At 35.6% G+C, this 12605-nt stretch overlaps 1 protein-coding gene across 1 annotated transcript in view; it reads left to right on the top strand.

Annotated features, from left to right (window-relative positions):
- The window catches only part of LOC129250349 (ABC transporter G family member 20), a 45245-nt gene extending 40258 nt beyond the window's left edge, over nucleotides 1-4987 (top strand). The window contains exon 8 of the mRNA XM_054890000.1: nucleotides 3638-4987. Coding sequence (XP_054745975.1) covers nucleotides 3638-4392 — 755 coding nt within the window. The 3' untranslated portion in view covers nucleotides 4393-4987. The remainder of the gene's footprint in view (nucleotides 1-3637) is intronic.
- Nucleotides 4988-12605: the final 7618 nt, after the last annotated feature.

The following is a 12605-nucleotide window of genomic DNA, read 5'->3' as shown; positions in this document are numbered from 1 at the left end:
TTATGCTTTTCAGTTGAATTAAAATTTTCAAGAATATAGAAGGCTAAAAATTTCGAAGAACACTTCTTTAGAAGTTTTGAAAAGAATAATTGTGGGGAAAAAATTAAAATTTTTTTTTGTATTTTTCTTTAAATTAATACCCAAATGTACTCACCTCTAGTGGGAATAAGATTCCTTGTGCCTACGGCTGACGCGCGGCGATTCATGCATAATTGATTATCCCCCGGGGAGTTGATTTCTGTTTAGCTTCATTTCATGCTTTCTGTTTTGTATCCAGATAGGTATTCGGCGATGGCTACAACCTCAAGACAAAAGCTTAATAGGACCTATCAATCCTTGGGTGGCTAAGCTCACCAGTGGTTGGAGGACCCCGATGGACAAAATAGCTAAGCAGTTCCGCAGTTATTCCTATTGTGTCGCCTCCCCGTAACCGCACATATTCCCTCTTTGACGCAAGAACTTGAAAATTTCAAGGTGAACCAAGTAGTTGTCCTTAACCAAGCTTAACCCGTGAGTCAACAAGGTTACCGAAATGTGTCACTGAGAGCCAAAGAAGAAGAATTAAATGCCTCTCGATAACCAGGCTCTTCCAGACCCTTTAACATAGTCCGACTGCCTACGGAGTAAGGTACTATCTCTGCCACATACCCTATATCCCAATTTTTCGGTCCAATGCCTCCCCTGGAATTAGAGAAAATGATGGTGATGATATGCCTACATCAGATATTTGCATAGTTTTATAAAAACACACCAACATTTTTACAAAATTATTCCTCAACACGAAGGAAAGTTGTCGTAGATGAAAAACTCGCATGGGTTAAGTTAAGTGCATAATAAAGATTGGTTGAAACTATTGTTTGGACGTTTGTCGTGCGTAGATACATTGCGAATACTTACGAGAATTAGGGAGGATATATTTGCATGGAACGTAGCTTGTGGAGCTTCTGTACCGCCCATCTTAGTAAAATGATATTGACGGTGTTATTCTTTCGAACCAAAAGACCTCCAATCGTTTTTGTCTTTTTTATATGGCATTGATCTTTTATGGCATCCTAGAAAATAAAGTCTAATAGATTCAAATCATAGTCTCTAAGCCAGCTAATTATAACGAATACCGAAATATGCACGCGAAGAGTGCTTTATTTAATGGTGTGTACGGCATGGCGTGGTAAGCTACTGACACCAAAGAACACACAAGTTCATATTTTCACTTTCAGCCTACAAGAAATAAGCTCTGCAGCATGGGCTGCTTGCCGAAATTGTATTTCCGTGTCATTTTCGAAAAAGGGCCAATGATGCCACAACCTCAGAATCCAATGAAAAATATGCAAATCCCGCAAATTCGCAAATGCCATTTCTTGCATAATTTTTGATCTTCATAAGTAGTAATTCCATTGCTAACATAGCCGCTGGGATGGCTATATGCTTCATAAGCTAAAGAAAAAAATTCTATTTCGAGCCCAACCGAGAAGCACAAAGAGCGGTTGGTCGCAACCATCATGCATTTACCGGGATCGTTATTTGTGGCAGAATTCCAAGTCATGTGGTCGCTTGCAAAATCGGGGGGGGGGGGGGGGGGCCGTCTTTGCGAAATTTATTCAAAAGTGTTTATTTTTCTAATTTTTTTTATGCTGCAGACGTCGTGTTTTTAGAATAGCTTTACAAACGGTGGATTTGCTGGCTGCAACATTTGCCATTTCTTGAATTTTACTGTTGAAATGGCGGAATTTGATGGAATTCTAAGGACTTTGCGAGTTTCCTTTAGTGTCAGAGCCATCGAAGTTCTGCTTTTTTAGTTCTTACCATAGGGGGCACCTTGTTTCACGTAACGATCCACAACATTTTGACTTCGGCCAATCTTTTTGGCCATTTGGCGATTGAAAAGTCTCAATGAGGCATCTCGATCTCGATTTGTCTTTTTTTGCGCTCTGCTAAAATTTTTGGCGGCCGCCGTAGCCGAATGGGTTGGTGCGTGATCACCATTTGGAATTCACTGAGAGGTCGTTGGTTCGAATCTTGGTGAAAGCAAAATTAATAAAAACATTTTTCTAATAGCGGTCGCCCCTTGGCAGGCAATGGCAAACCTCCGAGTGTATTTCTGCCATGAAAAAGGTCCTCATAAAAATATCTGCCGTTCGGAGTCGGCTTGAAACTGTAGGTCCCTCCATTTGTGGAACAACATCAAGACGCACACCACAAATAGGAGGAGGAGCTTGGCCAAACACCTAACAGAAGTGTACGCGCCAATTATTTGTTTTTTTTTTATTTTTTTTAAATTTTTGGCTTTCGCATTTTATTAGAATTAAGAAGTTTTTGACCAAACATTGTCAATGCTTCAAAAACGATACCTTTGAGAAGGTTTAATGCGCAAATAACGTAGGCTAAATGAGCGCCGCCATTCAAGTGAACCAATAAGTCAAGCACAATATTACAGCTGCTGAACTTTAAGTACTGCGAAATATTTTACTTAGATGGAATAATATTTTGATGCATGTTTATTGTCGGGGAAAGTATAGTCTTTACATGAATTATCAGAAAACCTTGGGTAACAGATCACATACGCTTCCTTTAATAACCATTTTATTCCATAAAACTCGTTCTCGTGGCCGGAATTCAGAGAGAACGTAGGTTCGAATCTCGGTGAAACACCAAAACGAAGAAAATGTTTTTTCCTAATAGCGGTGGCCCCTCAGCTGCCAATGGCAAATCTGCGAGTGTATTTCTGCCATGAAAAAGCTCCTCATAAAAATATCTGCCGTTCGGAGTCAGCTTGAAACTGTAGGTCCCTGCATTTGTGGAACAAGATCAAGACGCACACCACAAATAGGAGAAGGGGCTCAGTTAAACACCCATAAAAATTATTGCCTCTAATAAGATGGACCGAACTGTAACTATAGCACAGGGCCTTATTGGCAAGTTCTGATTTATTCAATTTTAATAATTCTTTTAAAAATTATAGTTCACACTTATAAAAATCTATATGAGTCAAAATTAAAAAAAGAGTTAAAACAAATTTAATTCATTTTAATGAAAATTTCGAACTTGCACTTTTCGAGTATGCACTTTTATAGCCAACTGAATTTTGGTATGAAAAGCATGAATTCAAAAACGCTAAAAAGTGCTCGTTTTTTTACATTGAAAAAAGCACCCCACATTCACACAAAAAAAAAACAAAAAATTCAAAAAACAACTTACATTTAATAGCAACAATAATATCAATTGGCGAAGCCCCTTCTGCTTGCTGAGGAGTGTGCCTTAATGTTTCTCCACAAAGAGAGCGCTACATTCAGCTGCGGCGGCGGAAAGGTTTTTAAAGCAGAATACCTGAAAGTTTTTCGAATATTCCGATTAAAAAGTGGACAATTTTGCTTAAATTTTTTTTTTAATTTTTTAATTATTTAATTTTGTGCAATATTTACAAATTTGATTTATAAGGCTTTTGTTTTGCAATGAACTATATTTTTATGGAATAAAAACTTACCAAAAACAATTTTGAAGAAAAATATTGCGAATTTTGTAAAAAGTTAAAGTGACTTAGTTATGTGAGCACAAGTGTTCATGTTTATATTCAACTTTTCTCAGCACAAATATTAGCCACACTTCATAATCTCCTTTTTTCTCTCTCGTCCATCCACAGATCAACAAATATCTACATTGCTATATCGCGATCTTCAGTACACCTTCTTCGATTTCGTCGAACTCATACTCAGCGACTGTGAATTAAATGAGAAGATCGGCCGTATACCCATCGACTGGAGAGATCCCATTTACGGCACACGCAGTCCGAATTTCACCGACTTTGCTGCACCCGGCGTCATATTGACCATCATTTTCTTCCTATCGGTGGCCATCACATCAGGTGCCATGTTGATTGAACGCAACGAGGGCATGTTGGAACGTTGCCTGGTGGCGGGCATTACCGGCCCCGAGATACTCTTCTCCCAAGTACTCTCACAATTCACTGTCGTATTGCTGCAAATGTCCTGTGTACTACTAGTCAGCTTCGGTTTCTTCGACTTGACCAACGAAGGCAGCATTTGGCTAGTGATTGGTCTCTGCCTCCTCAATGGGTTGTGTGGTATGTGTTTTGGTTTTGTGATTGCTTGCGCTGTGGACACAGAACGTACTGCGACCTATGTGGCAATGGGTTCATTCTTGCCAATAGTAATGTTGTGCGGCATAATTTGGCCAATTGAGGGCATGTATCCGGTATTGAAGTTTATTGCCACTATCTTGCCATTGACCAAACCCACCGAGAGCATGCGTTCGGTACTACAACGCGGTTGGGGTTTCTCCGAACCATCTGTGTATAACGGCTTCATCTCGATAACCATATGGGTGCTGGTATTTCTGGTGCTCAGCATATTGTTCCTCAAATTCAAGAAGGGCTGAGCATGCATAGTGGCTGCGCTGCGTGTGTGTGTATGTGCGTGTATCGGTCTGCTAGGCTGTGCAGCCTGGAGCACACGGAAATGCGCGTTATGGTATTTTTCGGTTACAGGGTTACAGTGAACAAAAAACATTTACCTAAATTAAACAGTTATATATAATAAAATAAAGTTAATGCGATAGTAGTACTTTTATGTATGTATTTGTGTATGTACAATGTGTAGTTTTACAATTCGTTGAATGCCTATTTTAATGCGTTAATTTCTTGGGGGAAATTTGCTCTGTGTTGGCAGTCGCCATAGCAAACCATGATTTTTTCACTTATTTTTTATTTTTATTTTATTTGATTTTATTTGTAGATTTTGTAGATTTAAGGCAAGAGGATTTTATTGTACTATATAAAGTGTAAATTATGTTTAAATGGGTTAAGTAAAATGTCAAAAAAAAAGAAAAATCAAGTATATATTCATACACATACATATACATACATACTCGCACAAAACATATCTACACATACTTATATATACATATATTTGTATGTGTGTGCTTGTATGGATTGTAGTAGTAATTTATGCAATAAAATTTATACTCACAACGATGATAACGGTTTATTTATTACACTTGGCATTGATGTCAAAATACATGGATAATCCGGGGCGAAAAGTAGGACGCATTTGCATATTCAAATGGCGCTGATTTAAAGCAGTGTCTGTTTGTTTAACGTAAGGCTCTTTAAGGCAATATAAACAAAAAACAGTATAAGTACGATATTGAAAAGAGTACTTTTTTAATTCTATTCAAACGCCGGTTAGTTGGTTGATTGATGTGGCTGTGTGATTAACACTCCAATTAGCGCAAAAACGAGCTATTTAAATGACACAAACCTCAGTTTAACATACAAAGGAATACGTTTTCATGCCAAGTGATGCAGGTATTTTGGACATTGCTGTTAATTCTTCTGAAAATTGGCTTAATTGTAGGTGTGAATATAATAAAATGTAAAATGAGGAAATTTTAAACAAAATTAATAATTTTGATAAATATTTTAATATACAATTTTGAAAATTTTGGTACAGAAATTTCAAAGCTAATTATCTACGGTTGTTTTAACATTTATTTCTTCAATTTTTAAATTTTTAGGATAACTTTTTTTTACTTCATAAGAAACATTTTTTTTTTTAATTTTTTAGGACACATTTTTTTTTTTAAATTTTTTATGATTATTTATTTCTTTTTACATTTTTGAGAAAATTTATTTTTTGCCAGTTTTGAATTTAAAAATTTAAAAATTTTAATATAGAGTTTTCAAAGTTAATTATCTACGGTTGTTTTAACATTTATTTCTTTAATTTTTTAAATTTTAGGATACATTTTGTTTTACTTCTTAAGTAAAAAATGTTTTTTTTTTAATCTTTTAAAACACATTTTTTTTTAATTTTTTATGATTATTTATTTCTTTTTACATTTTTGAGAAAATTTATTTTTTGCCAGTTTTTGAAATTTGAAAATTTGAAAATTTTGATATAGAGTTTTCAGAGTTAATTATATACGGTTGTTTTAACATTTATTTCTTAATTTTTAGGATACATTTTTTTTCTTCTTTTCTTAAATTTTTACGATTTTTTATTTTTTTTTGACATATTTTCAAAAATTTATTTTTTGTCAGTTTTGGAAGCAAGGATTTCCCGAAAAATTTTCGTTAAAAATTTTTTTATTTTAAAAAGGTAAAAAGAAAAATTTATAAAATTGCCCTCTTGTGGCGAGGGAGTTCCATTTCACTAAATCAAGAGTCACTTACATGAAACTTTTTGGGATTACCGAGCGTTTTAAATTTTTTTTTTAAATAAATAAAAAAGATTGATTCGAGTTTTCCAAAAATCGCAAAATAAAAAAAATATTCTACCCCAAATTTTGCATAAAACTTTATAACTTTTTTATAAAAGCCCTTAAAAAAATATGTTTTATCCTAACATAGAAAATTTTTGAAAGGTATATTATGTCAGTTATAAATATATTAAAAAAAAGCTGAAGAGATTAAAATAAAAAAAAGCTCTATACCAAATTTTTCAATATTGAATTAAACTCAAATTATAACTTTTTTTCAATATTTTCTCAGTTTATTCCTTATTTGACTTTGTAGGCTTAAACAAACCAAATTTTAAAAGTTTCGGCGGGAATTTCCAAAATACTTGGATCACTTGGCATAGAATCATTCTAGTTACTTTGAAAAATGTTGCAATACTCGAGCAAAACAACTTATTTTCATATGAGTGCGAAGTGCACAAACTTAGAAAATTCAGAGACCTCATGTTGCTCAGATTTGTTCAACTATTTGTTTAAATATCCCAAAATGTATGGTTGGTTGGTTGGTTGAGGTGCTGTCTGGGTGACACGCCCCAGACTCAATTAGCACAAAAGGTGCCATTTTGATACACCAATAGCAGAACTACTGTCATTATTTGGTCAAACCATCTTGGTTTGGCTATAAATCTGCCTATGTCATTTATTTTCTTTCCTGCAATTTCTACCAAGTTGTTCATTGAGAGTTTTCCCAGCATTCTATGTCATAGAGCACCCAGGCTTGGGCACCCACACAGATAGTAGAAGACTGTCTCCCTAGAATCCTCTTGATTGCAGCTTCTACATCTATTGTCATACGGCTGCTCCATCGTAATTCTAAAGATATCTGTTCTTGGCTTTGCTGGTTGCGGTGTTGGTCGATCTGTCAACAGCCTGATTCTGATATTGCAAAAAGGTCTTCCTTTTTCCACTTCTATCACTTCGGATACACCAGAGGAACCCGCTGTCTTGCCAGATGAGAGATATGTCTGTCATATGTGCTAAGGCATTTAATTCTTCTTTCATTATCTGACAGTTTTTGAGTTGGTTGTTGGTGACTTTGTAGCTAAGATGGCTGCTTGACAATCCATAAGAATATGTGCTTCTGATAGTTGTTGTGAAAGATTCCTGATTATCTTACAAGCTTTTCTTATCCCGAGAAGCTTTGCTTAAAAGATGCTATTTCAGTTCGCCAGGTGAAAGGACTTGGAAGTTTTGAGGGCTTTCAAATATACACCCACGCCGACGTCACAATCATTTGAATCCATCGGTGTAAAATGCGGTAGTATCTTCCTTGACTAATAATTAACTTCCATTCATTTCGCATGGGAAACATTACCTTGAAATCTTGTCTGATGTCTAGGGTAGCGGTAATATATATTTCTACGCAATGCTGATCAGATGCCGAGCATTCTTGCTATGTAGAAAATGAGGTTAATATTTTCCCATGTTTGCACCGATTTAATAACAGATTTTTCACCTAAAATATAAACTGTTGCCTCCATAGTTTGGCGAGCGGGTAAGTGGTTTCCATATCGCAAGCCCCAAATATTTGTACAGGGTTGCTCACATTCGACGGACCCATCTGGCAACCCTGTATCTTTTGACAGAGACGTCGGATCGCTTAATGACATACCGCGTTGGAAGCGTCAGTCCAACCAAATTTTTACCATGGAACAGTACAGGCCACGCAAACGCTCGCAAATTGTTGAAATTTACATTCAACAAAAGAAGTCAATTGTGAAAACTCAACGTGCGTATAAAAAATTAAATGATGTGAAAAGTGCGCCTTCTAGGAACACCATTAAGCGTTCGTACGAAAGGTTTTCGACTGGTGATACTCTTTCTAATCCAAAGAGGCCAAATCAAAACCGACCAAGGCGATCGGATGAGAATATTGCTCTTGTATGGGCCAGTGTTGAGACGTCGCCAAGGACATCCCAAAATCGCCGTTCTCAGCAGTTGGGCATTGCTCGGACCACTTTACAACGAATTATCCGCATTGATTTGCATATTCCCGTATAAGATTCAATTGACGCAAAGATTGTTGCCTGCGGATTTAAAAAAAAATACATGGGTCCGTCGAATATGGGCAACCCAGTATACTGTATTTTACCGCTTTGGACGGGATATATTATCGGAACGATATTTTATCACGGATGGATAAAGTAGCTCATCGACTATTATGCTGATATTCGGTCGATATAGTTTGAGTAAAATTTTATTCATACACCTACGCTTATACCTGACACATCATATTTTATAACACTTCCACTAGAATGACTTGCACAAATTGTCGGCGCAGCTTTGGTGCTTGAAGACCATTTGGGACAAATTTTTTCTGACTTCGACATTAATCTGTAACCTCGGTTGGTGTAAAGCGGTTCGGTGTAATTTTTAAATCAAAATGGATTGGATGAAAATTTTGTTCAACATCACTTTACATAGTCGTATAAGTTTTACCGGTAAACCAAATTTAGGCATCGTAGCATCGTTTTTTCTGCAATATCGACAAAAAAAGGTATGATCTGATTTTTTGCAAGATTTTATGAAATCTTGGGAAGAACTTTGCTTTCTATAGTTGATTTACTAGATTCAAAGTCAGTGTGACCAATCAATTTATATACAGATACGTTATTATTTTACAAGATTTATTACATTATTAATGGTACAATAAAGAAAGTGAAGAGGACGTCTCTCAACCCGGGAGTTTGTGGGTTACTTCTAGGATTTAAACTAGGCTTATCAGTGGACACCGGCGATTTGTCATGTATAGGAATAAATAAACTGATCTAGACTTTATCAGTAATTATGCCGTGTTCTTTAAGCTCAGCTTAGAAACACCGTGGATGGATTTGATAACTGCTCTCAGAGATCGTTCAGTTTGCCAAAAGTATCGGGATGGTAGAGTTTGATTCCTATCAGGAGCAAAAAAAAAATCTGTCAGGTGATAAGATCTAACAGTCATCATTGTATAATTCAGGCCATTAGGGATGATGTATAGATATCAATTTTTGAGTATTGAGTTGAATAACTTGGTGGAGCTAGTGGTATAACTCCTAGTTATCTATACAACCATATCTCTTTTTATATCAAATGCAGCGTCTGTGCTTTGCTACGTTATTTCACATATTCATAGAAGCTTCACTACAGATTTACTTGGATTTTAGTATTTCATATAATACGTTTTATGAATAAGGCGACTACGATTAGAAACAGGCTGCAGAAAGTTTAACGTATGTCACTTATGTGCACCATCGACGCTCTTAGAACCACACCCTCCGATGCTTTAAATACTCTTTTCTTTTTACTTCGCTTAGAATACGACGCAAATAACACTGCATTCGGCTTCCGCAACTAATCAATAGAGCAATTGAAGTGTCAGCCACTCTGTCGTAACACTCAATCTGGACCATATTTTAATAGGTTATTTAGTACTATAATTACAGATAGATGTGTGTGGGTTACCAATATTCCAAGTTGAAAATACTACTTACAGTTCTTTACTGAGAGCGCAAAGCTTTACGAAAAAATGGCTTTGGTGTCTACTGTAATCAGCCAAAAGCATTAATTTGGATCATCTTTGTAGCATCTCTTACAGAAATGGCGGAATATTTCCGCATCCATTTGATATGAGTGCCAGGGCAAAGTGGCATATCATACCGAGGAATTGTAAGGCAGACAAATTAGCGAGGGAGGGAGCTATCACTCGCCTACCTCTTGGTATCGAGGTTGTAGGTGTACCTCTCTCAACCTATAAACTGCGTAGATCAAGTAGCATTGTCACTTCAGCCAAAATAAAATGACTGACACAGTACGCTACAAAAATAATTTGGCCAAAATACGACATCAGGCGCTCAAAGGCCCTACTTAATCGGTCAGCCTCAATTCGAATATTCCAAAAGCTGCAAGAATGAGGAGGAGGAAGAGTTTGCCAGTCATCTTTTCTATCTCTGACCTGCGTGACATGCCAGTAGGTCTAGATACGTTTGCTCATCATTCTTGAATGGTACTGATGATCTTAGGAATACAAGTGCCAGCTAGATCAATGAGTTTCCACTTAAAACAAATTTGTGGGAAACGGTTTAAGTAAGTTGGTTTGAAAACAGACTGCAACTTCTACCTACCTAGAATACTTAAATGAAATCGACTGCCACATTCAGCATATGAGTAGAAGCTTGCACGTTATCGGTTTCTCTCTATCATATTTTAATATACCAGCTATCAGTACATAGTGGGACAGTGAGTTTCTTAGATCTTATCAAGGTTATTAAGCAGAGGACGAATGCACTGAGATAAATAGGTGTAAACTAGGACTTATTCACAAATTTTAGCAATTCTTTCTTAAAAATATAATTAATTTGCTCCAGAAACCTAAAAAATTCATATTTCTAACTGTGTGCAAATAAAAAAAAAATTCAACAAATTTGCATAAAAATTTAAAATTTTTTAATTAAAATTTTTAGGGTATACAAATATATAACCAATTGAATTTTGGTAAAATAAAAGGGTAAGTTTCAAGAGGCTGAAAAATTGCGTTGTTTTTGATATTTTTTTTGTGTTTTTGCTGCCGTCTTGTCCATTTTTCTCTATAGTGAATGCTCGAAATTTGTTTCGTATAGAAGAAAGCACCCAATATTTCTTAATAACATTGCAAATACTACATTAACTAAATTCCATAGTATATAAAATTTCATATATAAAAGTATAATTTAATGGTAGTTCCATAGATGGCAGAAAACGGAGCAGCAGTGAGTTTTTAGTGCGCCGAACGATTCTTTTCCGTGTTCAATGATTAGTGCCACCTCTACAGCAACAAATAAATGCTTTGAGCTTCCGCAAATGCGCAAAAAAGTTATCTGAAAGTTCTGAAAGAAGCAGGTACAACATGCAGCATTTCCTACGTAACAAAGCAATTTTTGCGTATAATATTTCCAAGAAGCCCGTGGTGAAAAAATGCGATATCGATTGGCCAGCAAGGATTCTGGAATTGAATCTACCTGACTTCTTTTTGTGGGAGATTTTAAAGCACAAACATTTTATGATTTTAAAAACCACATTTTAAACTAAAAAAGTATACTGCCTTGCTTATATAATGTTGGACACATCCTATAACTCTTTTTATGCAACCTATCGGTTGTGCGAATTTTTAGGCGTGCAATTTTACCTTCAATTAACGCATGCATTCCCGTGTGGCTACTTGGCCGAGTTTTATTACCGAGGTGATATTACTATTTAAAAAAAAAAAATTGATTTCTATTTTCACCATTTTTAGTTTCACGCGCACAATAAGAATCGCATCCCGGACTTACTGAAATAGTCTGATAATAGTCTCACACAAACTTCTATATTTTTAAAGGCCTATGAGTTTACCCAGAAAATATTTGTACGTTTGCATACTACATGCGTGCATATAACTGCTATATGCCCACTTAAATCTACAGAGACTCCGTTACATTTACATAAAAGGAGTTGCTTAATTTTTCTGATTTTTACATTTCCAGTCACATTTCAAATATTTAGATGTTGTACCCCCGTTTGACTTTGACCAATATTGGTGAGAAAACTTAGTGCGGTATTACTGGAAATTCAAAAAGTTGAAAATAAGTTTATTACTGCCAAGTGTGGCATTTCCGATTTATACATAAAAGTTGACAGCCCGAAGCCACTTACACCAGTTCCCTGACAACCAGCTCGTTGTGGCAGAGTGACGAAAATTGTTGTAGAATGAATGTTTATGGACATTTCGGGGTCAATAAATATATACATACATGTATGTGCATAAATAAAGAAACATACATACCTACGTACCCAGTTGGAAGTTTTATTCTTTATGACATTTTGTGGTAGTTATTTTCAAATGCAGAATTTTACATTTAGGTAATTTGAAGGTGGCTGCAATTTGTTGGTGGGTTTTTGCAGTTGGTGGGTTGTGCAGCCCCACAGGCTGTTAGAATATGAACAGCTGTAAGTCATCTGTTGCGTATTGTAAAGGAAACTCAAATACTTGTAAATATTTATTGAGCCACTCCTATCCACTCTGATTTTCCTGTAACATGTAAGCTAAGTCTGTTTTTATATCTAAGTTTTTGGGTTAGTTTAATTTTAATTTAATTTTTTTCTTTGATTTTTTTTCATTTAATTTTTTCATCTGGAAAGGCCCGGGAAATTATTACTATTCATTCCATTCAAAATGATTTATCAAGGTGAACTATATTTTGCCACAAAAATGCTCAACATATCAACAAGACAGCATGAGTTAGTTGATGACAGTAGATTCCCATACCCAGCAAAGCTTTCCAAAAAAATCCTAAGACTAACAATTTATATTCCAGTTCATAAGCCAAATTTGTGCATTATGACTAAGAAATCAGTAG

Source organism: Anastrepha obliqua, chromosome 1 (assembly GCF_027943255.1).
Source record: "Anastrepha obliqua isolate idAnaObli1 chromosome 1, idAnaObli1_1.0, whole genome shotgun sequence".
Taxonomy (NCBI): domain Eukaryota; kingdom Metazoa; phylum Arthropoda; class Insecta; order Diptera; family Tephritidae; genus Anastrepha; species Anastrepha obliqua.
The sequence above is the reverse complement of the archived record's forward strand: the minus strand, read 5'-3'. Positions and strand labels throughout refer to the sequence as shown.